A 26,316-nucleotide genomic window follows, 5' to 3' on the forward strand; every position below is an offset into this window, starting at 1 on the left:
ACCTCAGCTCCCAGTGGATTCTGGTTGCAGGTGACAGAGGAGGGAAACCCCACGGGATCCACCACTGAGTCCCCGGGATCCCACCGCAGCGAGAAGGGGCAACGCCACTCTCTCCCTCTTCCATGCGGCCTCCGCTTCCAGGAACTTCTTAACGTGGAGCCTGCAGTCCATGGATGGACATCAGGTCTGACATGGAGTTTTTTAATTCAATGCAAAGTTGTGTGTTGATGTGCAGATATGTGGACACGTCTGAGGAGACCCAGCAGGATTTCACGGAGAGGCATGCGCACCAGAAATCCTTCAGCACGGGGCTACCGGTCTGGCCCCCGATGCGGAGCACGAAAGGGCGCGGAAGCACTCCTGGGTCTCAGCGGCAGAGGGTGAGCATGAACTGACACACGCCGCCTGACGACACAGGAGCATCTCTCATCACAGGAGACCCTCCTCGTGGGGCAGCTCATCGCTGGGGGGCCTCCGGAGGGGCAAGGCCCTGCTGTGCTGACGGCTCAGCGGGAAGGTTTCAGGAGCCCGTCCTCACCGGCTCAGGCCTGAGACCACTTTGCAGGATTCTGTGAACCTAAAGACATCAAAGGACCAAAGGGGATGAAGGCTTACGCTAAAGAGCCCCAAGTGAAATAAGTCCTCTCATACCTGGGGAGGGTGCCCACTCAGAGGCGGTTACTGGGGGTCCACCAGACACATTAACACACTTTTCCACGCTCTGGGGGCTGTGACTCCAGCCACAGGGCCTGTGGCTATATTTGAGTTAGAAATAGCAAAATGAAATCACGATATGTATTAATATTATCTTTTAAAAAAAAAAACAGTGTTCTATCCCATTGAAAGACCTAGAAAAATGACCAACGCAGGAGCTATGAGCACTCTCGTGCCAAGACTGCTCTGGGACTATCAGTTTATGTCTCTTAAGGGGACCTGAGTCTTCTGGAGAAATGGAAGTACCAAGACGAATCTGGAACACCCTGTTATCCAGAAAGGAACATGACAAAGAAAGGCTACTCAGTCTTACCACGGGAATGAGGCACCAAATTCTAAAAGACTCCCAGGAGACAAACTAGAGACATGTAAACATTAATTTTTCAGTTGGGCTGAAATCTGTGAGTACATAATCATACACAAATATAAATGCAAATAATATGCCAAATGCATAAGCTGTTATGACTCTTAAGAATTTCATCTAAGACTCACAGTATGAGAAATCAATACCAGCAGAAGATACAAAAAAGTAGAGAGGAATCAAGGCACACCACTACAGAAAGCCATCACATCGCAAAAGAAGAGAAAGAGAGAGAAGAAAAAACCTGCAGAACAGCCCGAAATAGACAAGGGGACCAAAGTGTGCCCCTGCGTGCCAACAAGTCCTTTAAATAAATGTAAACGGACTGAAATCCCCACTTAAAAGGCAGAGAAGCTGAAGATGGGAAGAGCAATCAGTCTCAATCAAAACATGATCCAGGAAACAAAAGTGCATTTCCCACACATGGTTGAGCGATACAGTAAATTCAAATATGGCAGAATCGTTTGAAGAGTGACATCATCGATGAAGTGACACAACTACAGAAGTTTGGGAAGTGGAGCACTATGGACACAAACTGACCGTCAGAGACCGTTGCAGACGACAGAGCATCACAAGCCGAGGAGCGGAATCAGGAGGAAGACAGACCCGGGAGGCTCACCGCGCAGGCGGGAGCGCAGAGCTCCGACATCGCCAGGGATGGGCGGCTGCCTGGCAGGGGCCGTGAGCACCAGGTTCAGTGTAAGCAGTAAAGACTCGGTGAGCAGGACGGAAGTGTGTTCTTCAAACATAGGAAACTCGCCACAACCTGAAGGAAAATCTGCAAGCTAAGCTGGAAAGAGGACATGTTTCAGGGGAAAACAGATAGAAACTGCTCAGGACTAAGACATAAGATGATTACATGTAGAATTCCACAGGTTTTAAGAAATGTTGCAAACACCAGTGCCCCAGTCCCGGGCCCACGGGGCGGGGAGGCTGTGGCTATCTGGTCAGTTTGAGCCCTGTCTCTTGGAAACATCCTAAACCCAGCGATGCAGGAGCAACATCTGCAAACACCTGATGGGAGCAAAGTCACCCTGAAACAGCACCTGTGGACACAGCCTCCTGCAAGTCCTAGAAACCAGGCTCCATCCCTATGGGACGGGCGGCCAGAACTTCAGGACCCTTGGCTCCTCGACAAGAGCCTGACAGGACCCATCCCTGGGGACTGACTCACATCAAAGAAGAGTGATGGGAGAGGCCCTGATGGGAACCCATAACGTGGGGATTAATCCTGAGTGATGACAATGATGATCAGAGCAGGGACCAGCAACGGATGCTGGGGTGTACACTGTGAACTGCGGAATCTCTTCTTCATCCCCTCGCTAATGCTCCTGGTATCTTCTGAAGGGAACCAGGAGATTACCATCAAATCTGCGTCATAAGTTGCTTTTGAAAGCTGTTTTTCCCTGACTTTGTTTGTGTTATTCCCATCCTGCCACCCTGTTAAGGAGGGGCTGGACTCCTCAGATTCCCCCAATTTCCCGCAAGAAAGAAGATCTGGGACACACAGTGTATTTTTTGATGTTTTTTTTGATGTTTTTATTTGAAATTGACATATGTGCTGTGCTACAGATTTTAGTTTTTCCTTTTACTTGCTGAAGATTACATTTTTGAAAATTCAGTCACCTTTGTTTGTATGAACCCAGTGCATCTTCCCTCTGGTACCTAGTTCTCCAGCGTAAGCCCCCACCCCACCTCCAGGTTGTCTTAGCTGTGGACAGCAGCAGTCCCGCATCTTCCTCCCCAGGAGCCAGGCCCTGCCAGCATCCTCCTATGTGGTCCAGGCTCTGAGTGCCTGCCTAGTGGGGCCATGGTCCCATCACACGGAAAGGGGCATAGAGCTACCCCCATCTCCAGGATCCGATGTGAGCACCAGTGAGGCACGTCTGAAGGACAATCAGAGTGTCTCCCGACAAGAAGAAAGGCCCCAAGCACCACCCGCCACCATCACTGCCCCTGATGTGTGAGGCTCAGGTGCCAGGTCCCCCCGTCTCTGTCCGCTTGCCTGACCCAGCCCTGCCTCTCAGGGCACAGGCCCACACGTGAAGGCTGACTCTCCCTCTCTGGTGATCCCTGAATTTTCTGCTTCCACATCTTTGCAGCATTATTTGTGCAGTTCTTATATGGCCCTCTGGGAGATGGCAGAATCGGCTGTGTGGTTGGTTTGGAGACAGTGACATCCATTGGCCCATCACTACCTGTGTCAATGCATGCTTAGACAACGTCCAGTAGCTTGGTGGAGGACCAGCAGCGTGGGGCCAGCCTGGTCACCGATGCTTGTTCTTCTGCAGGTTCTGTTCGCTGCAAGTGAATCATTGCTGAGTATTCTCACTTGTATTACTCTCTACCAGTCTGTAACTTACCTTCCTCACATAAATCAGTATTCTGCCATCTTAAAAAAAAAACGGTTTACCCTGTCCCTTTGCTGTCAATCTATTTTGCATTCAGGTGGTTGAGGACTGAAAACCCCCATGATCGGCCCTCCCAGTCCCATGGGCCGCCCGCCGGAAAGTGCAGAGGAAGTGCTGCTCTCTGCGTGTTCCCCGGCCTCTCTGCTCTTGCATCCTCAGCGGGGAGACTGAGGACCACAGGCTGACCGGGGGTCTTTATAATTCTGCGCAGAGCTGTGTGTTAACATGCAGATGTGTAAATCTGTCTACGGGGAGAAGCATTAGGACTCCAGAGAGGGGATTATATATGCGCTCGAGAGGTACTCTAGAGGGGTGTTTGCAAGGAAGCACTCAGAATGCGTCTACAGGTGAGGTCCCTGATGTGGAGCAGGGGAAGGACTTTAAAACACACGTGCTTCTCCTTCAGAAAGCTAAGATTGCCTAACACGCTGTGTGTAACGCTGCAGGACCTTCTGTGCAGCACAGAAACACCCTCCTCCTGGGGCAGCTCAGACGCTGCTCATCGCTGGGTGGGCATCAGAGGGGCGAGGCCCTGCTGACGGCTCAGCGGGAAGGTTTCGGGAGCCCCCTCCTCACCTGCTCAGGCCTGAGACCCCTTGCAGGGCTCAGTGACCCTGAAGACATCAAAGGGAATGAAAACTGTTGGTCACTCAGTTGTGTCCCCCTCTTTGGGACCCCAGGGACTGCATCCCGCCAGGCTCCTCTGTCCATGGAATTCTCCAGGCAAGAATACTGGAGTGGGTAGCCATTCTCTTCTCCAGGGGATCTTCCCCACCCGGGGATGAAACCTTGGTCTCCCGCATAGCAGGCAGATTCTTTACCTTCTGAGCCACCAGGAAATCCCTAACAAGGGTAAAGGCTTCCTCTAAAGATCCCCAAGGAAACCCCGTCCTCTCACGCCCTGGGGAGGGGGCCCGCCCCGCCCTCTCACGCCCTGGGGAGGGGGCCCGCCAGGGAGGGAGCCCGCCCACAGGCAGTTACTAGGAGTTCTCTGCACACGTTAACACACTGTCTGCACCTGGATACAGCGTTTCTCTCTGTAACTTCAGGGGGATGCGCTGTCTCTGCCTGGGTGAGCCGCCTGCCTGCAGGCCTGAGGGCCGGCTCCTGGGAGGTCCTGCAGCGACATCGTGTGGCCGCAGGAGGAACAGCACGGCACCGGCCCCTCTGAGCTCAGGATTCACATCCGTGCCACACCTGGGACATCCTTATTCTTAAAAATAATTTGTCTATGTGAAACCCAGGCTCCACTGGCCTCCTCAATTTTACCTGCCTACCCTGCCTCCAACCCTAGACACAGAGTGACTGAGTGGCATTTTTTTTTAAGACTCAACTATATGATGCTTTCTACAGAGATTCATTTGAACTTCAAGGACATACACAGGCTAAGAATGAAAGGAAGGAAAAAGATATTCCTTGAAAATGAATATGGAAAGATACACTTACATCAGAGAAAATAGATTTATAAGTGAAAAACTGTAGAGGCAAAATGCCATTATCTAATGGCAAAAGAGTAAATTCATCAAGAGTTTACAACCGTAAATATAGACACACCCAACACTGGAGCAATTAACAGGCCTTAAAGCAGAACTAGACATATATACAATAATGGTAGGGAACTTCAGTACCCCACATGCAGCAATGGATAGATTGTCCAGACATAAAATACATAAGGAAATATGGGGCTTGAATTACACATTATACTTAACAGGTATCTATGTAATGTCTCATCCAATAGAAACACATGGAACATTCTCCACTCTTCACTGTCCTATGTTAGGTCACCAAAAAAGTCTCAATGTATTTAAGACTGAAATAATATCAAGTATCCTTTCTGACCACAATGGCATGAAACTAGAAATCATTAACAGGAAAATAGAAGGGTTCACAAAAATGTGGAAATAAACAAATCATTCCTTACAACCAGTGTGTCAAAGAAAAAGATCAAAAGGGAAATAAATCAATATCTTGAAACAAACAAAAATGGAAACACAACATACCAAAACTCATGGGATGCAGCAAAAGCAGTTCTAAGAGAGACAGTCACACAGTTTGAAGAGCTGTGTCCACCCCCGCCCCCCAGCCCCAGGGTCCTGCACTGAAACCGCAGCATCCCATGTAACGGACAGCTGTGTTCCCCTCCCCACCTCCAGCCCCAGGACCCTACACTGAAGCCCTGGCATCCCATGTAATGGTATTTGGACGCGGAGACTTTGGAAGGTGCTCAGGTCGTGAGAGTGGGCCCCTCGTGAATGGGATTAGTGTTCTGATAAAAGAGACCCCACAGAACTCCCTTACCCCTCCCACCACACGAGGAAACAGCCACATGATGCCCCCAGTGAACCCGGACGCAGGCCCCCACCAGCACGCCGAACGCTCCAGCACCGTCATGGAGCTGCCCATCCCCATAGCTGTGAGGAGCAAGTTTCTGTCGTTTCTATGCCACTCCATTTGCAGTGTTTTGTCATAGCAGCCCAAATGGCCTGAGACAAAGTTTACAGCAATAAACACATAAAGAAAAAAGAAGGGCCTCAAGAAAGGAAACTTTACATCTCAAGGAACTAGAAAAAGAAGGACAAACTAAGTTCCAAGTTAGCAATGGGAAGAAAACAACAGAGGTCAGAGCAGACATAAATAAAACTGAGACTACAAAGCAATAGAAAATATCCATGAGACCAAGAGCTGGGCTTCTGAAAAGAAACAAATTTGATGAACCTTTAGCTAGATTAACTGGAAAAAAGAGAGAGACATAGATAGAAAGAGAAGACTTGACCACAACATTATTAATCGGCTATCCTCCAATGTAAAATTTTTTTATAATTTTTTAAAGAACAAAAGGAAAGCAAGTTATAATAAAATAATGTGTATTTCAATAAAAAAGAGAGAAGATTCAAATAAAATCAGAAATGAAAGAGGGGACATCATAACAGATACCACAGAAATGCACAGATCATACAAGTCTATTATGAACAATTATATACCAATGCCAACTGAAAAAAAAAGAAATAAAAATGCACAAGTTGAGCGCTGTGAGTTAAGCTTTATTTAAGCTATTTCAGTGGCTCTAAGGAGCTGCTCTGCAAAGGTGAGGCGAGCTCAGCGTGTGATTTTGGTGAAGGAGGAGAGCAGCAACCAAGCCCTGGTTGGCAGAAGCATTTTGGCAGAAGGTTGCCACAGGTCACAGGAATCAGATGTCTCAGTTAATGATCTTAGTGCTTTTCTAGATAGGAGAAGAAGCAAGAAACCCAGTCGTCAGTTCTTGTCCTGATAAATCTCTCTCTGAAGGCTTGTTCTGCTAGTTTTTTCCCAGAGCACAGAGTGCTTCATTCCTGACCTCCTTTCAGAGAGTGTTGAAGGTCAGTGACTGCGGTGGCCCGTGACCTCATTCTTACAGAACCAGATGGTGAGGGACAATTTTAGTTGGCACCAACAAGCTGGAAAACTCCAATGTGTATTTTTTCAATGCCACCAGGCAATTCTTTCTAGTTCTCTGTGGTCACTGACCGGGTATCCCAGAAATTTGACTCAATTCTGTTGTGCACTGTCTGCCTGGAGTTAGCGTCTGACCCCAGGGCTTACTGCTCGGCCCTTCTTCAGCTGCCCACTTTCAACTTCAGACAACAGCATCCAGCCAGGTTGTCAGCGGGGCTTCTAGACTGACTGGAGGCAGGGCAGAGGTTCCGCGTTGGGGCTGACCGATTTGCTGCAGCAGCTCACGGGGTTCCGGGAAACATGTCACCCCCCAGACGACTGCTCCAGCGTGAAAGGATGTGGAGCCGGATGGGAGAGACACACGGGCCAGGCGTGTGCAGGGTGCACGGCTTCCACGTCCCCCGCAGCCGCCCGCTCTCCTTGAGTCTCCACGTGTCCAGCAGCCTGGCCGCTCACGAACCCTCGCTGCTGAAGAGCTTTTGCAGAGCTGAGTCTGCAGCTCCCCCTTCCCAGATGTCAGCGGGTCAGCCTGAGAGCTCTCTCTGATCACTAGTCTTGCTGATGGCCAGCCCCATCCTGAGACGCTCCAGGGGTCCCATCTGAGTCGCCGGTTAGCAGGCACTCAGGCGCTCAAACGGGGCTTCTAATGAATGACAGGCACTCCCATCACTAAGGAAGTCCCGAGGGCTCCACGGGCTCCGTGCCGGGAGCCAGAGACAATGGTATATTCTCATTAGACACAAGAACCTAGACGAAATAGAGTCCTGGACACACATGACCAAGACTGAATCATGAAGAAACACAAAATCTGAACAGACTGAGTCGAAAAACTCCCAACAAAGGTTCAGCACAGATGGCATCATGAGAGGCAAAAGCAAAAATCAACAAGTGGGACCACATCAATTAAGCAGTTTCTGCACAGCAAGGGAAACCGTCAACAGAGTAAAAAGACAACCTGGGGAATTGAAGAAAATGTTTGCAAATCATTTATCTGATAAGGAGTTAGTATCCAAAACATATAAGGAACTTACACAACTCAGTAGCAAAATACAAACAACTGAATTAAAAATGGGCAGAGAGCATGAACAGATATTTTTCCCAAGACGTACAAATGGCCAACAGGCACAATGCAAAATAGTGCTCAACATCACTAACCATCAATGAGATGCAAGTCAAAACCACAATGAGGTCTCACTTTGCACCTCTCAGAATGGCCATCATCAAGATAAGAGATAAGAAACTTGGTAAGGATGTGGAGGAAAGGGAACCCTTGTATGTTGGTGGAATATAAATTGGTGCGGCCCTCATGGGGTGTAGTACGGAGGTTCCTCAAAAAATTAAAAGTAGAACTACCATACAATCTAGCAGGCCATATCTGGAATTGTTTCCGAAAGAAATGAACACAGTATATCAAAGAGCTACCTGCACTCCCGTGGGCATCAGCATTAAGCACAACAGCCAAGATACAGAAGCAACCTAGGTGTCCACCGGCAGAGGAATGCATGTGGTTATGTCTCCAGAAACTTGAGATGGTTTATATGCACTGGAACAGCATGCTGCTGTTCAATCGCTCAGTCGTGTCCGACTTCTGTGACCCCAGGGACTGTAGCCCGCCAGGCTCCTCTGTCCATGGGATTTCCCAGGCAAGGATACTGGAGCTGGTTACCATTTCCTTCTCCAGGGGGTCTTTCCGACCCAGGGATCAGATTCTGCATTGGCAGCAGAGCCTTTACCACTGAAGCACCAGAGAAGCCCAGTGAAACAGCATGCAGCCTTACAAAAGAAGGAAGCCCTGCCACGCGAGGCAACGTGGATGAGCCTGGAGGACACTGTGCTGAGTAAAACAAGCTGCACATAAAAAGACAAAGGCTGTGAGACCTCACTCACATGGGGAATCTAAAACACCTGAGCTCATGGTAACAGAGAGGAGGATGGTGGTTTCCAGGGACTGGGCTTCCCCGGTGGCTCAGGCGGTAAAGAATCTGCTCACGATGCAGGAGACCCGAGTTTGATCCCTGGGTCGGGAAGGTCTCCTGGAGCAGGGAATGGCAACCCACTCCAGTATTCTTGCCTGGAGAATTCTGGGGACAGCGGAGCCCGGCAGGCTGCAGCCCATGGGGTTGCCAAGAGTCATGCATGATTGAGTGACCAACACACACACTTCCAGGGATTGGGGAGGTGATGGAAACAGGGACCTGTTGCTTAAAGGGTACAAGCGTTCAGCCACAGGAACGGTAAGTTCTGGCGTCTGATGCACAGCTGGTGACTGTAGTTGATAATGTATTAAATGCTTGAACTTGGTCAAGACAGTAGATTATCAAGTGTTCTCATCACAAGAGAAGGGTGACTATGTGAGGTGACCGGTGTGTAAATTAACCGGATTGTTGGAGTCATTTCACAATGTGTGGATATAGCTAATGCAAGTGTACAGAGTACAGCGGAAGCAATTTTTATGTATTTATCAATCATAACTTTTTTTCATTTACAGAAAAAATATGCAAAACACAAACCCTATTAGTTGGCCTTTGGAGGAAGCTGATTCATTACATTAAACATGAGAAGGGGAAAGTAGATTTATCCAATTTTTTATACACAAACTCTATCCCATGGTAATCATATATGAAAGGAAGAATTCCAGCTTATAAATGGGGAGAAATCATAGGATCAGAAACTCAACATCCTGTGTCATTCATGAAATAACGAATCTAGGCAAAGAAAACGAATCATTTTGTCTGGAGTTCACTGAAGGCAACCAAATCAGCACTCAGAGAAAAAGGGATGCCCTGAAACGCACGTTAGAGCAAAAGGACTTCCAAGTAGAAAACGCACCTCAAGCTCCGACAGAGACTGAATCAGGGCTGTTACAAGGCCCTGCCCACCCCGGGAGCCGGGCAGCAGGCGGGCGATGGTGGCGCTGGCGGGTCCCCTGGAAGCTCCGCTGCCCGAGCGGGACTCGCGCGCTGCCACATCGCTCCTCCTTCCTCCGGGGTGCCCAGGGGCGCCCCCGCCGAGCCCCACGGTGAGGGGCCGGGGCGGAGCCGGCGTGACCGGCACCGGCCAGAAGGCACCTGCAGGGGCGGCCGGTTTGGCGGCGCAACCGCTCCTCCCGGCGGACAGACGCAGCGCTGTGGGGCAGCTCGGGGTCCCGGGGCGGGCGCGGGAAGGAAGCTGGCAGGACAGGCAGGCCAGCCGGCCCCCGCGCGCCTGGCGAAGCCCCTGCATCTCCGAGGAGAACGCAGACGGCTCCGTGCTGCCCCGGGTAGTGGCTGCGGCTGCGGCCAGCAAAGTATTTGGAGAAAAACGTGACGTTTAAAGGACCGCTTGCTTTACAGTCAGAAGGGAAGTTTGACGTGTGCGCTTAAGAACTAGTCACAACCTCAAAGCTGAGAGTTATGCTTTATTTACTAGGTGGAAATTTTTAGGACTTAAGCCTGGGAGGCAGCATCTCAAGCAATCCTGAGAGAACTGCTCCTTGGAGGCAGAGGGAGGAGTCAGGCTATGTAGACGTTTGCAACAAGGGATTCAGTGCTTTTCTAGGTATGGGAAGATGCGGGAGTCTGGGCTCACTGAAGCCATTCCTTTCGTGTGCATCTCAGCTGTCTGGGGCCGCCGTCCTGAGCTCCTCCGCGCTCCCGGAAGGCAGGGGCTGCAGCCTGGTTGGTTACCAGATGGCAAGCGTTGCTCTCCTTCCTGGGTGCCCTCAGGGCTCAGAAATTCACATTTGCGGGGCTGGAATGAATTCTCAAGCCCCACTGGTCAGCGGAAACACTTAGAAGGTGGTAGAGCAGCCAAGGACGCCGAGATTCCAACTAAAACGTACCCACTCTAAGCGCAAACCTCTCCAAGGCCTTGCAGGGGGCCAAGCCCGCAGGCAGGGAATCTGCAGTCACCCCCAGATAAGAGCACGGCTGTCGCAGCGGTTCTGGTTAGCGCTGTGGAGCCGGTGTGTAGAAAGTGCTGCGCCTGTCGGGCGGCGGCGGCGAAGGTGGTGAAAGACGTGGAGTCGCTCAGTCGTGTCCGACTCTTTGAGGCCCCGTGCGCTGCAGCCCACCAGACATCTCCGACCATGGAATTCTCCAGGCAACAGTACCTGAGTGGGTTGCCATCTCCCTCTCCAAGGGATCTCCCCAACCCAGAGATCGAGCCCAGTTCCCCCGCACGGCAGACAGACGTTTACCGTCTGGGCCACCAGGGGAGCCAGCCGGATCCCTAATGTGCTTCAACAGCAGAACCGAGAGGTGCTGGAGCGGCAGAAGGAACCACGCCGCCTGTGGGTCCCGGCTCCGTCCCCATCGCTACCCCCCGCCCATTTCAGGAGCAGCTCCCCGCCCCCTGAACCTCCTTCAAGAGCTGAGACGCGTGCCCAGGAGGCCCTCGGCCCCCACCCCTCTGCCCAGCCCGCCAGGGCCAGGGTTACCCCGGGGCTGGGGAAGGGGCTTCAAGTCTTGAAAGCAGCCACCGCCCAGCCAGCCATTTCTAGAACGAGTCTGCTCCCGTCACCCCTGCTGCGATGCATTTATCCCCATGCCTGTCGAGGCTTTGCAGCCCCAGATGCTGAGGCGGGCGGGTGAGTGTGAGGGAAATGAACTCCTGCCCGACATTCACTCACACAAATCGAGTTTGCCGTCCATCACAGAACTAAACATAAAAACAAAAATGAACGCTCCCAGAAGGAAAGCTAGCAGATTTTTCAGAGGGCTCAGAAGGCACACTAACCATCAAAGATAAAAAATGTTCAATTAGATCATGAAAGTAAAAAAAAAAATCCTATTAAAGGATGCGATTAAGATATCAAGACAGGGACTTCCCAGGTGGCCCAGTGGTTAAGACTTCACCTTCCAATGCAGGGGGTGTGGGTTTGATCCCTGGTCAGGGAGCTAAGACTCCGCTTGCTTCACAGCCAAAAAGCCAAAACAAAAAACAGCAGCAATACTGCAATGAATTCAACAAAGACTTTAAAAATGGTCTGCATCAAAATAATCTTTAAATTGAAAAAAGATATCAAGACAATAATGAGGCAAAGCAGATAATAGGAGAAATATATATATATTGTGTGTGTGTATGTATATATACAGTTTATTTAGATATAATTTGTGAGAATTCCAATAAATCAATCATGGAAAAAAAGAAAAACAAATAAAAACCCACACTAAAATGGGCCCCAAAATAGAACAAACGTTTCTTCCAGGAAAGTATACAAATAGCCAATAAGCATGTGGGAAGGTGCTCAACAACCTTAGTCACCAGAGGGATGCAACTCGAGGTGAACGGGAGCCATCACTGAACACCCATGGGAACACTGCGGATTTTTAAGATCTGCAAATATAAGGGGAGACAGGGGCCGCTGGTACTCTCAAACCCACCAGCAAGGTTGAAAATGGCATGAGTGTCATGGAAACTGTCATGGAAACTCTGATGAAGTTAAACCCTTGCCTCGGTCCCCCACCCACAGTCCACAAGCCCACTTGTACACGTGTAACCGAAATAAGACACATTCTCAGAAAGACGCGTGCATGTACACGTGACTGAACATGCTGCTGCGCGCCTGAACCTAACAATATTGTACGTCAATCATACGCCAGTAAAACAATAACTGCGCAAGAATGTTCATGGGAGTCTTATTCGTCACGGCCCAGCACTGGACACAATGCAGGTACCTGTGAACAAGGGGGTGAAAGGGGTCCCCCCGGAGCACACTTTCACCTGGGACACTACCTGGCGATTAAAAGTTTATGCTTGTCTCTGAGACACAGACACCGAGTGAAAGAGGCCAGGATATATGCTTTATGATAGCGTTTATGTGCGTCCAACAACAGGCAAAACCAGTCAGAAGGGAGGGGGCCGTGGGCCTGGGGACGGGGGCTGGAAGGACCAGAGACCCTGCATGATGGAGGCCGTCCACCACGACCAGGGTGGCAGTTACATCACAGCCTGCTGAGCAAAACTGGTGGGGTCACGGATTCAAAACACTCGAATTACATCTCTGGATGTAACTGTCACCTCAATAGGAAAACTAAAATCAGTTTCCTAGGAAATGAAGTTCCATCGGCGAAGATGTCTAAGCAAATGGTGGCCAATCCACCCAAACTATTTTCACAGCCCTCAAAGACAGTCAGTGTGCATTATGTCAGTTGACTCATGGGATTGTTATTAAAATGGACTGAAGAAAACTAAAAAGCATAGGAGGAGTCGCAGCAATTTGTAAAGCCGGGTCCCATGAACACAAGAACACTGGGTCTAATTCGTGTTTGGGGGGATGAAGTGAGCCGACGGAAGGCCAGAAGCAAGAAAACAGGAAGGTCACAAAGGTGAAGGACTTCAAATCCTGCCTCTCAAATTCAACAAAATATTGAGGCAGGCAGTGTCGGGATTTGAGAACTGTAAGTAGTCTTTTATTTTTCTGCTCAACACTTTTATTTACAGAAATGACACCAATTGATTTTTAAGAAGAGAAATAGAACCTTACAGAGGATCTTTATCAATGAGCAGAAATAGGAAAACCAAGGATAGTGACCCGCTGCCCAGGGGCATCGGATCTCAGGGCTCCCTGAGCTGGGAGCAACGGCTCTGTTTACAAAAACACCCTGAGGAGGAAACCGCATTTAGAAATCAAGGAAGCAGACCTCGGCGTGAGCTAGTGGGGGCTCATGGGACTGTAAAGAGTTTAAGAACAACGTGTGTGTTTGAAATAGGTAAACACACAAGAGGAAGTCATGTGTTGAGTATAAACACCTGGCAGGTATATAGAGGCTCCTGGCCCCGGAGGCCCCACACTGAGCACCTTCTCTCTCCACCTGCTCCTCTGACCTGCTCCACCCTCAACCCACCAGAACCATGGGCTGCTCTGGCTGTTCGGGAGGCTGCAGCTCCAGCTGCTGTGTGCCCGTCTGCTGCTGTGTGCCAGCCTGCTCCTGCTCCGGCTGCGGCAAAGGGGGCTGTGGCTTGTGTGGGGGCTCCAAGGGGGGCTGCGGCTCCTGTGGGGGCTCCAAGGGGGGCTGCGGCTCCTGTGGGGGCTCCAAGGGGGGCTGTGGCTCTTGTGGGGGCTCCAAGGGGGGCTGCGGCTCATGTGGGGGCTCCAAGGGGGGCTGCAGCTCCTGTGGGGGGTCTAAGGGGGGCTGTGGCTCCAGCTGCTGTGTGCCCGTGTGCTCCTGTGTGCCAGCCTGCTGCTGCTCCAGCTGCGGCAAAGGAGGGTGTGGCTCATGTGGGGGCTGTGGCTCCTGTGGCTGCTCCCAGTCCAGCTGCTGTGTCCCCGTTTGCTGCTCCCAGTCCAGCTGCTGCAGACCCTGTGGTTCGTGTGGGGGCTCCAAGGGGGGCTGTGGCTCATGTGGGGGGTCTAAGGGGAGCTGTGGCTCCAGTTGCTGTGTGCCCGTCTGCTGCTGTGTGCCAGCCTGCTCCTGCTCCGGCTGCGGCAAAGGGGGGTGTGGCTCGTGTGGCTGCTCCCAGTCCAGCTGCTGCGTCCCCATTTGCTGCTCCCAGTCCAGCTGCTGCAGACCCTGCTGTTCCCAGTCCAGCTGCTGTGTCCCCGTGTGCTGCCAGCGCAAGATCTGAGGCTCTAGCCACAGACCCATGTAATTCTTCCAGCTTCAGGCATCTCAGGATATGTCCTGGGCTGCATGTCACAGCCCTGAAGTTGTAGTGTTAAATCCTCCAGAATTTCTGTCCTCAGTCTCCAGAGTTGGGCATACCCAGCCCAGCTGCGGATGAAGGCACACAAGGAGGGCATCAAGCCCATGTCCATCACCCCCTAACGGAAAGCTGCCCCCGCTTCCAGCACCACCCAAAGGGGCCCCCGTGGTCCTTGCTCCCGGCCCCTCACGGCCTGTAGAGCCTGGGCCCCTGGGCCCCGCGGGGCTCCTCTCCAGGGCCTTGCCAGCCACCCCCAAGTCCAGAGTGCCCCCCACCCTCTTCCTTGGCGTGTTTTGGTCCACACTGGCCATTGTTAAATCCTTCAGTAAACGCTCTTCCTCTGCACAAGACACATTCTCACGGTGAAATGTTTTCCAGCTCCTACCTTGTGAGTAAAATCCACAAATCTGCTTCCACCCTGATCACTGTCCTCTCCCGGCGTCCTGCCCAACCAGCCCACTCTCTGTTTTCCTCACACACTGACGGAGACCTAGTGTGTGTGGCCCACATTGGTGTCTGTTACGGAATGAGTGAGACACACGGCTGCCTGGGGAGAGGAGTGTGGCGGGGACTCCGCAGAGGGACCGCCCATTCGTGGGGGGGAGAGGAGGGGTTGGGGGCACTCGGGAGGGGCCCCAGGGAAGGTGCGCAGGCTCAGGAAGCTTGTCCGGGGGCAGGGACACACGCTCCGTGGCGTGTGGGCTGCTGGGGAAGCACTCAGCTCTGTAGTCAGTATCAGATACTGTGTGACCTTTGCCTGGTAACCTGGGCTCCTGCCTCGGTTTTCTCACCTGGAAAATGGGGGTCAGTGAGCGTGCACCTCAGTGTCATGGTGAAGCTGGAGAGTCTGGCTCACGCCAAGTACTCAGGATGCCACAGGCACAGCATCTTCACCCCACGGCTCACGGAAGGCATACGATCAGGAGCAGGTGAAGCTGCGGAGGACCCTCCCGGCTCTTACGAAAGGAGTTTGATCTTTTATTAAAGACTGAAGAGCCGCTGGATGAGGTTGGAAGCAGGCTGGCTGGAAGTCCGTTTGGTCGGGGAGTCATCAAGAGCCTAACTCACGCAGGTGGGGCAGCAGACACACGGGTGAAGAGGCCCCAGCCGGGGGGATGGGCTCACTGAGATGTTTGGGGATGTGGAGAGCGACATGGCTCCAGGCGGCCAGGTGGTGGGGGCTGGCCCTGGACCGCACGGTGCTAAGAGGAGGTTTATTCGTTTTCTGTTGTTGGGCCACCAATGACCGCAACTTGGGGGCTGGTCAGTATAGCACACACTTGTTTACTATCTCACAGCTTCCCCAGGCCTGAAGCCCAGGCATGGGTCAGCAGGCAGCCCCCGTGGGGTCTCACGAGGCTGCAGTCAAGGGCCGACTGCACGCACCTCTCATCTGAGGCCCCGGGCCCTCCCCTCCCCTCCCCTCCCCACGCGCGTGTGTGAAGAATGCGTCTCCCAGTTTCTGGAGCCCTCTCAGCCAGGGGTCATTCTTAGCTGCAGGAGGGCCCACAGCTCCGGGGCCCGCGCTCCCCCAGACCGTGCACAACACGCTGTGCTCCTCCCCGGCCAGCAGGACTGCTTCTCTCCGACTCACAGCCTCCAACATTTCAGAGCGCCCCGGGTTCGGGCTTCCGTGGTGGAATCTGAAATGGTAAAGAATCTGCCTGCAATGCTGGAGACGTGGGTTCAATCCCTGGATCAGGAAGATCCCCTCGAGAAGGAAATGGCAACCCACTTCAGTATTCTTGCCTAGAGAATTCCATGGACAGAAGAGCCTGGCAGGCCCCAGTCCATGGGGTCACAAAAAGTCAGGCATGACTATACAACTAACACAAAGATTCAGGCAGGCCCACCCAGCCAACCTCCCTTTTGAGGAACTCAACTGATCAGAGACCTTAACTATATCTGCAAACATCCTGTTTGCCATATAACCAAACATGTCCCATGAGTGATACCTCGTAGTAATCACAAGCTCTGTACACACTCAGAAGGAGATTCTATAAGGAGGAGGGTCACTCGGGGTCATTTTACAGCTCTGTCCATCCCAGGAGGAGAGACAAGTGTGCAGATGAGGACAGGTCACCTTCACAGTATCCACAGGACATCAAAAATGGAGACATCCCGGAGGCAGTGAGGCGTGGAGGCCTGGAGGGTGGGTCTTCACAGATCTAGAGGCTCTCAGAGCACATGATGGCAGCAGCGCTGACAACGAAGGACTTCCCTGGAGATCGTAAGGCTCTGAGCTCCCAAAGCAGGCCACCCAGTTTGGATCCCTGCTTGGGGAACTCGGTCCCACATGAACAACTAAGCGTTCACATGCCACAAGTAAAGATCCTGCCCGTGTAATGAAGATCGAGTATCCCAAGTGCCACGGCTAGGACCTGGCGCAGCCAAACAAACATTAAAAAAAAAAGCTGGGAGTGAACCAGACCAGAGGGTGTCAGCCTTGGGGTAAATCTTAGGATCTAGAAAAGAGCAGCCAAGGGCAGGGCCCGGGGGACATGGACACTGGAGAACATTGACCACAAACAGGAGAAGAAGCAGGGGCCGTCCGCGGAGGTGCTGGGGCTCCAGGGAGGCCTGCTGACGTGGAAGTCCACGGGGAGCTGGGCTTTCCCAGACTCCACACGCGGAGAGACTCGATTGTGCAGAAAGGCCTAAAGAACATACAAAACAAACAAGAGAACAAATTCTTGGAGCTTACAAATGGGTTTGAGTTTACCAAAGTCATAAGATACCAGGTTAACACAGCGAAAATCAATCATTACATCTACAGACAGGAACAAAAAATCAGAAACCAAAGCTCAGAGAACAGTATAGTCACAAACTCTCCAAAAAGAGAAAACACGTGCGTCTAACGGCAACAACAACAGTACAGCTCTGCATGCTGAAAACTACAAGGTGCTAATGAGCAAAATCAAAAGACAATCACAGAGATGGAGAGACATACCAGGTTCATGGACTGGGAAGCTCAACATAGTGAAGATGTCGATTCTCCCAAATTCTAAAGAAATTCTTATCAAAATGCTAGCAGGATTCTTCTTCTCAGCTGCTTCTAAAAGGTATATAGAAAGATAAAGGAACTAGAATATTTGAAGCAATTTTAAAAAACAATATAATTAGAAGAACAATATATGATTTGAAGACTTGCTATATAGCTACAAGTCTATAGCTTGTAGAAAGAGGAGAGTGAAAAAGTTGACTTAAATCTCAGCTAAGATCATGGTATCTGGTCCCATCAACTTATGTCAAATAGGTGGGGATACAATGGAGACAGTGAGAGACTTTATTTTTGGGGCTTCAAAATTGCAGCAGATGGTGATTGCAGTCATGAGATTAAAAGACACTCACTCCTTGGAAGGAAAGTTATGACCCACCTAGACAGCATATTAAAAAGCAGAGACATTACTTTGCCAACAAAGGTCTGTCTAGTCAAGGCTATGGTTTTTCCAGTGGTCATGTATGGATGTGAGAGTTCTATAAAGAAAGCTGAGCACCAAAGAATTGATGCTTTTGAACTGTGGTGTTGGAGAAGACTCTTGAGGGTCCCTTGAACTGCAAGGAGATAAAACCAGTCAATCCTAAAGGAAATCAGTCCGGAATATTGATTTGAAGGGCTGATGCTGAAGCTGAAACTCCAATACTTTGGCCACCTGATGCAAAGAACTGACTCATTGGAAAAGACTCTGATGCTGGGAAAGATTGACGGCAGGAGGAGAAGGGGATGACAGAGGATGAGACAGTTGGATGGCAATACCGGCGCGATGGACATGAGTTTGAGTAAACTCCAGGAGTTGATGATAGACAGGGAGGCCTGGTGTGCTGCAGTCCATGGGGTTGCAAAGCGTTGAGTCGGACACAACTGAGTGACTGAACTGAACTGAACAAGCAAGTTAGGGGCTGGCAGGAGATGCAAGAGACAAGGGTGTGATCCCTGGGTCACGAAGATCCCCTGGAGAAGAACATGGGAACCCACCCCAGTATTCCTGCCTGGAGAATCCCATGGGCAGAGGACCTGACGGGCTACAGCCCACGGAGTAAGCAGAGTCAGACACGCCTGAGAGACTCAGCACAAGCGGGATACGGGGGTGGGGGGGGAGCCGATGGCAAAGCGCTGTGTCAGTGCCCCTCCGTTCACGTAACATTCTCCATGTGGCAGAACTGCAGTGAGATTGCTCAGTGGTCACCAGGGGTCAGGACTGTGGGAAAGGTGTCATTATTTGCAGATAAAACGAGGGAGTTTCTTTCAGCTGATGACTGTGGTACTAGCTCTTTGAATCCTCACATGTGATGAAACTTCATTGAACTACACATTAAAAAGGCCTATAAAAACTGGTGAAATTCAAACAAGGTCTGTGCCTGAGTAAACTGAATTGTGCCAATGTCAATACTCTATTTTTGAGAACGTACTATGCTTAAGGGAGAGATTATAATTGAGCAGTGAGAGTGGTGGTCAGTGTCTCGTGGGGGCAGAATTTCTTTTCGGGAAGATGAAGTTTTGGAGAGGGATGGTGGTGATGCTTCCACAACATTGTAAGTGTCCTCGATGCCCTTGAGCTGCACACCTAAAATCACACTTAAGATGACTACAATGGTAAAGGTGTGAATGTTTATTGCTTTAGTTGCTAAGTCGTGTCTGACTCTTTGCGACCCCATGGACTGTACCCCACCAGGCTCCTCTGCCCGTGGTATTTCTCAGGCAAGAGTACTGGAGTGGGTTGCCATTTCCTTCTCCAGGGGATCTTCCTGACCCCGGGATCAAACTCAAGTCTCCTGCTCAGCAGGTGGGTTCTTCACCACTGAGCCACCAGGAAACCCTCAAATGTATGTGTATTTACCACAAGAATTTTTAGTAGATTATTATTAAATAACCTATTTAATTGAGAGCTGGGTGAGGGAGACAGAAGAACTCTGGACTGTCTTTGCTACCTCCTGGGGATCCTGAACAATCATGAAACTAAAGCTCCTCTGTGTCTCCCGGTTTGGACACTGGGTCACTCGGCCACCCTGCCTCTGCCTGTCCATTACTCCCAGGACTGACCGAAGCCACAGTCTCTGCTCAGCCGGCGCCGCTCCATCACGCAGGCCCTTCATGTCCACTACTTGGCCTATCCGAGTTGCAAAAGATGCTAACGTTAGATTTGCTATTAGGAAAGTACACTCTGGAGAGAAGGCCAAGAATACAGCTACGCAAACTTCTGCTGAAGAAATCAGGCGTGTGACTGATGGATCCACTCAACCATCTGAGCAAAATCCAGGAACAGAAATGCATTATCAGGGAACAGTTTGTGGAGGGCCTACCTGGGCTTCACTGGAGGCTCAGACAGGAAAGAATCTGCCTGCAATGCAGGAGACCCAGGTTCGATCTCTGGGTTGGGAAGATCCCCTGGAGAAGGGAATGGCAACGCACTCCAGTATTCCTGCCTGGAGAACCCCATGGTCAGAGGGGCCTGGCGGGCTACAGTCCACGGGGTCGCAAAGAGTAGGACACGCCTGAGCAACTGACAGCGGCACCTACTCGTGAGGCTCATTGTGACGTACGGGGGAGACCGCGGGTTTTGTGAACGTTATATCAGCAGAACCTTGCTGTAGCAGAATGAATTTTGAGCCAACTCTGAGAGGCAGGAGGGGACAGAGGAGTCTGGTGTGCCGCCAGGAGTCAGACACAGCTTAGCAACAACTCCACATCAGCAGAATCGCTTCTAGTCCAGACAGAAGGGAAGGGAGACAGGACGTGAAAGAGGCTGTCACACTGCAAAGCCTACAGGCAGGAGATGGGCTGACAGAGACACCAGCACCAAACGTGGACCGCTCCTCAGAAAACTCGGACTCCCCAAGGGGCTTCCGTGGTGACTCAGTGGTGAGAAAAAAATCCACCTGCCAATGCAGAAGACAGGGGTCCGATCCTGCTCCAGGAAGACCCCACACGCCACAAGGCAACGAAGCTCATGCCCACAGCTACTGAGTCTGTGCTCTGGAGCCCGGGGACCCCACCGACTGAGCCCACACACTGCGACCACTGAAGCTCGCGCCCTGGAACTTGAGCTCTACAACAGGGGAGCCGCCACAATGGGACGCCTGCGCTCCGCAGCGAAGAGCAGCCTCCGCTCAGCACAACCAGGGAAAAGCGCGAACAGCACCAGGACCCAGCACGGCCTACATAAACTTAAAAATTATTATTAAAGAAACCCCTGCCTCGCCAGCAATGTCCTCAGTCCTCAGGCTGCGTGAGGAGCGGGGAAGCCCGAGGGGGCGGCTGCCCTGGCCGGTACTCGGACCTCACGGGCGTCCTTGGCATCGATGTTGATTCCGTGATCTAAGCTAACAAAAGCTTTCTGTGTCCTGTCAGTTGCCTCGCTTTCCAGACTCTCCGAGGGCGACGAGCTCCCCGAGGCAGGAGCTGATGGGGCCTGGCCCCCTAGACGCTGCGCCTCTGTGTGTGCTCCCAGAGTGGGGGCGTCATGGGGAGGACCCACGAGGGAGCCCCGGAGCAGGGGGGGGGGCAGGGAGGGCGCCGGGCGCCCTAGCATGCGGGACCACGGGGAGACGGCGTCGTGGGGGGGGTTGTTTGTTGAGGGAGCTCACGGCACAGTTTCGGCCCCAAAACAGAGTCAGAAAGGGGAGAAGACAAGAAACGGCCCCGGGGAGATGCCCTAGGGCAGCGCCAACTCGTGGGGGCCAAGGGGCCCGTGGCTCCAGGGGACAGGCCCAGGGTTTAGGGGCCCCACTGTCTGCTCTGCCGGGACTTGACGCCCATTGACCGTGGAGATGACGCAGGCAAGAGGGAGAGGGTGCGGGTGGGTGTCTTCAGAAGGCGGGGTGTCCACGAGGACTGCCGGTCAAGCCAGAGCCCAGGCGGTGCACCAGGGGCTGGGGGCCCACGGGGCCGACTCCGTGAGGATGGAGAAGGGGCCCAGTCCCGGAAGGCAGCGAGGTCTGTCCTCCACACCCGCAGAACTGGTCCTCCTCCGTCCAGCAAGCCAGCTCCCACACACCGGGAGATGAGGGCTTCAGAAGTGGGCTTCAGGGAGGAGGAGCCAGTTCAGGGGAGCCCCGAGAAGAGAGGTTTCACCAAACGGGGAGAAACCCAAGGTCTGGGCTCAGAGCCTCAGATCTTGCACTGGCAGCACACAGAGACACAGCAGCTGGGGCCGCAGCCCCCCTGGAGGCCCCACACGAGCCGCAGCCCCCCTGGAGCCCGCACACGAGCCACAGCCCCCCTGGAGGCCCCACACGAGCCGCAGCCCCCCTGGAGCCCCCACACGAGCCGCAGCCCCCCTGGAGCCCCCACACGAGCCGCAGCCCCCCTGGAGCCCCCACACGAGCCGCAGCCCCCCTGGAGCCCCCACACGAGCCGCAGCCCCCCTGGAGCCCCCACACGAGCCGCAGCCCCCCTGGAGCCCCCACACGAGCCGCAGCCCCCCTGGAGCCCCCACACGAGCCGCAGCCCCCCTGGAGCCCGCACACGAGCCACAGCCCCCCTGGAGCCCCCACACGAGCCGCAGCCCCCCTGGAGCCCCCACACGAGCCGCAGCCCCCCAGGAGCCCCCACACGAGCCGCAGCCCCCCTGGAGCCCCCACACGAGCCGCAGCCCCCCTGGAGCCCGCACACGAGCCGCAGCCCCCCTGGAGCCCCCACACGAGCCGCAGCCCCCCTGGAGCCCCCACACGAGCCGCAGCCCCCCTGGAGCCCCCACACGAGCCGCAGCCCCCCTGGAGCCCCCACACGAGCCGCAGCCCCCCTGGAGGCCCCACACGAGCCGCAGCCCCCCTGGAGCCCCCACACGAGCCGCAGCCCCCCTGGAGCCCCCACACGAGCCGCAGCCCCCTGTGCCGCAGCCGGAGCAGGAGCAGGCTGGCACACAGCAGCAGACGGGCACACAGCAGCTGGAGCCGCAGCCTCCCGAACAGCCAGAGCAGCCCATGGTTCTGGTGGGTTGAGGGTGGAGCAGGTCAGAGGAGCAGGTGGAGAGAGAAGGTGCTCAGTGTGGGGCCTGCTGGGCCAGGAGCCTCTTCATACCTGCAGGGTCAGGTGTGATGCTGGGCACATGCTCACTTCCTGGTTCCTGTTTATGTTTCTTCCCTCAGGAAAACTGTGATTTAAAAATAACAGAAGTGTCGCTTTCCACCTGGAAGCCATGTCCTCCTCGCACACTGTTGTCCTCTGTAAACCGTCAGGATCCAGCTCCCATGGGCTCTGGGGACCCTTGGGGAACAAGACAAGCTTCAAGTCTTTCTGCTCACTGCACGTCCCATCCCAGGCTCTATCACTGTTTGAAAGAACACTCACCTCACAGTAATTTTCAACAATTTCTTAGTTTTATGGAGATGCTAATAAAGCTCAGGGTCTCCCGGCTCGTGACCCAAGCTCAGCACGACCAGAGCCAGACCCTCCGCAGGCGTGGGAGCAGAACGCTCAGCGCGGTGTCCAGGGTTCCGGGGAGCCCAGCGCCCCTCAGGCTTCCTGTGGCCCGCCTTGAGACCCCGAGAGACTGCCCGCCTCCTCCCCTCTGGGGTCCTGTCTCTCCATGTCCTCTGCCAGCGCCCTGTCCGTGGCCCCTCTGCGAGGCTTCGGGGTCACTGGGTCCCCGTGTTCTCCCCTCTGCCGGCCCCGCTCTTGGCACACAGCAGGTCATCAACCCTGCGCCCTAAAGCCCGAGTGCTGCAGGGATTTCTCTCAGTTCTCCTTTTTTGTTTTAGGCTTTTTTTTGTTTTTTGCTATTTGTTTTAATTGTAGGAAAACACACATAACGGAAACCACGCCACCTGAGCCATGTTAAGGCCACAGTTCAGCGGCATTAAGCACAGTCACACAGCTCTTCGACCGTCAGCACCATCTCACCAAACCGAAGCTCTGTCCCCATTAAACACTCACCCCGCAGCCCCGCCCCGCAGCCCTGGCCCACCGTCCGGCTGTCTGCGTCTACGAACTACAGCTCTAGGGGCCTTGTGCGAGAGGACTCAGACAGGCTTCGTCCCTTACTGACTGGACTATTCCACTAGCATGACGCCCTCAAGGTTCATGCACGTCACAGCCTGTGTCAGACTCGCCTTCCTGCTCAAGGCTGAGCAATACTCCACTGTGTGCGTGGACCACAGCGTGTGCGTCCCTGCATCCGCCGACGGACCTCTGGGTTGCTTCCACATTTCAGCTGCTGTGAGTGATGCTGCTCTGAACGTGGGCGTGCAAATACCTGTTTGAGTTCCTGCTTTCCATTGTTTTGAGGACACACTCAGAAGTTGAATACCTGGGTCATATTTTTGTTCTATTTGAGGAACCTCAGATAGAGGTTCTTTCTTTTCTTTCTAATACTTTCTAATTCATGCTACCCTAGTACACTCTTTCTGAGGGGCCTCCATGCTGTTTGCCTCAGCAGTTTACACTCCCACCAGGAGAGCTCGTTTCCGATTTCCCCACATCCCGACCAGCACCTGTCAGTTCCTGCTTCTCTGACAGTGGCACGCCATCGGGGGTGAGGGGGTGTGAGCTTTCTTAATTAAGGGCTGTGGATACTCGGGGGGCTCCCTCCTGACCCCCAGCTGTTTCTGGGGTACCTGGGGAGCCATCACAAATCTCCCAAGGGATCTTTCTCAGATTCTCTTCCCCACCGCACAGGAGGGGTGCTGCTCCCATGCACGCAGAGATCCCTGGGGAAGAGTTGGCAGGTGGTTGCAGACCACAGGTCTGGGGCATCTTTGGATTCTAGTCTGCTGGTCTCTTCTTGTCCACATTCAAGGCGTCCAGTGTTATGTCAACACAAGAGGTGGGAAAGAAAAAGGCCCAGAGCCAAGGGACACTGTGTGAAATTCCATAATAATGGGGTCCAGGAAAAGATCCTGAAAGCTTTCAGGGAGAGAAATCAACAGACAGAAAGGTGTCTAAATCCTCCATGGCTGCAGGAAAAGCACCGTCATCTCTGTTTTGAAGGAAGCTGCTTGTCTGGAATCAGAGGTCTAGCCAAGCCACCGATCAGACTTGAAGTAAGAATTCGAATCTTTTTTCAGAAATGCTGATTTGCAAAAGGTGTGACCTCACTGCTTTCTTTCTCAAGAAATTACTGGTGAATGTGTCCTACCCAGACAAGGAGACAAACCAGGAAATAAAGGCAGGGTTCACTGCAGAACTGAGGGCGGGCGGGAGCACAGGACAGCCCAGGAGGACAGGGCCCTGGGACGGCGGGGAGCCCAGAGGACAGAGGGCCCCGGGATGGAAGGAAGCCAGGAGGACAGGGCCCCAGGATTGCAGGGAGCCTGGAGCCGGGACACGGACCCCAGGCGTCACCTTCAAGGTGAAAACAGCTGCAATTAGAGAATGTGCATAAAGCCAGACCCTTCTGCAAGGAGATTTACACTTGAGGTGCAGAAGGCGGGGATGAATTAGTGAACAGAGACTGCTGGGAAAATGGCCCAGAAGTTTATGTGCTCAGCAGAGGGGCTTAAAGAAAGTAAAACGCTCATCTTACATTGTTCAAATCCCACAGGACACCCACGCAATGAAAAAACAAACAGTAATGTTTGGATTTTTTTTAAGATTGAGGTTAATAGAAGAAACCAGCTGGAACAATTGACAGCGCTGTGGCAACAATGCTGCTCTGCGTGACGTTTTGAGTATGTGTGTGACTTAGACAAAAACAAGCCTGAAAGGATGGAAGGGAGAGAGGGAGGGAGGGAGGCTGCCTGGGCCCCAGACGTGAAGACACAGTCACAGTGCAGGGATGGCTCACGGTTGGACAGACACTCAGGTAGAACAGAAGGAAAGCTCAGGGTTTTGAATAAAATAAACACAGAGGTTCCTGATGGGTGAACAGACCCAGACCCAGAACAAGCAGCTCCAGTCACCACACAGGGATTTGTGTAAAGGGATCAGTGAACAACAGCAAAAGTGCAAAAGTGTGACACACTCATAAACCTTTCAGTATCTATTATTAGAATAAGGCAAACAGAATACTCCTGGGAATGTAGCATAATCAACACAAGGAAGTGAGCATGTGCCCAGCATCATACCTGCCCCAGCAGAAGTATATAGAGGCTCCTGGCCCAGGAGGCCCCACACTGAGCACCTTCTCTCTCTCCACCTGCTCCTCTGACCTGCTCCACCCTCAACCCATCAGAACCATGGGCTGCTCTGGCTGTTCCGGAGGCTGCGGCTCCAGCTGCTGTGTGCCCGTCTGCTGCTGTGTGCCAGCCTGCTCCTGCTCCAGCTGTGGCAAAGGGGGCTGTGGCTCATGTGGGGGCTCCAAGGGAGGCTGCGGCTCCTGTGGGGGCTCCAAGGGGGGCTGTGGCTCCTGTGGGGGCTCCAAGGGGGGCTGCGGCTCGTGTGGGGGCTCCAAGGGGGGCTGTGGCTCATGTGGGGGCTCCAAGGGGGGCTGTGGCTCGTGTGGCTGCTCCCAGTCCAGCTGCTGCAGACCCTGCTGCTCCCAGTCCAGCTGCTGCATCCCTGTTTGCTGCTCCCAGTCCAGCTGCTGCAGACCCTGCTGCTCCCAGTCCAGCTGCTGCATCCCTGTTTGCTGCTCCCAGTCCAGCTGCTGCATCCCTGTTTGCTGCTCCCAGTCCAGCTGCTGCAGACCCTGTTGCTCCCAGTCCAGCTGCTGTGTCCCCGTTTGCTGCCAGTGCAAGATCTGAGGCTCTGACTGAGACTTCAGGCGGCTCCTAAGGATGCGGGCTTCCCATCGAGTGCCTGTAGACGTGTCCTGGACCATCCCCAAGCAGTGCCTATCCAGGTGATGGACAGCTAGAGTCTCCTGGCTCCAGACTCCTCCCCAGTACCTGAGA

The 26,316-nt window shown here is 53.1% G+C and overlaps 1 protein-coding gene across 13 annotated transcripts in view; it reads right to left on the minus strand.

Annotated features, from left to right (window-relative positions):
• LOC110130980 (uncharacterized) overlaps positions 1–26,316 on the minus strand; it is a 151,354-nt gene that overhangs the window by 42,616 nt on the left and 82,422 nt on the right. For 4 of the 13 annotated variants that reach the window (XM_070457888.1, XM_070457886.1, XM_070457893.1 and 1 more), the window contains one exon: positions 13,289–17,599. The exons of 3 other annotated variants lie outside the window; for them this stretch is intronic. In XM_070457888.1, the coding sequence (XP_070313989.1) occupies positions 13,737–14,486 (750 nt within the window). In that variant the 5' untranslated portion in view covers positions 14,487–17,599 and the 3' untranslated portion in view covers positions 13,289–13,736. Of the gene's footprint in view, positions 1–2,403; positions 3,377–13,288; positions 17,600–22,570; positions 22,751–26,316 lie in introns of those variants that run through there. 6 more of the 13 variants (XM_070457891.1, XM_070457890.1, XM_070457887.1 and 3 more) reach the window with 5 other exon arrangements.

This window comes from Odocoileus virginianus, chromosome 28 (assembly GCF_023699985.2).
Source record: "Odocoileus virginianus isolate 20LAN1187 ecotype Illinois chromosome 28, Ovbor_1.2, whole genome shotgun sequence".
Lineage (NCBI taxonomy): Eukaryota > Metazoa > Chordata > Mammalia > Artiodactyla > Cervidae > Odocoileus > Odocoileus virginianus.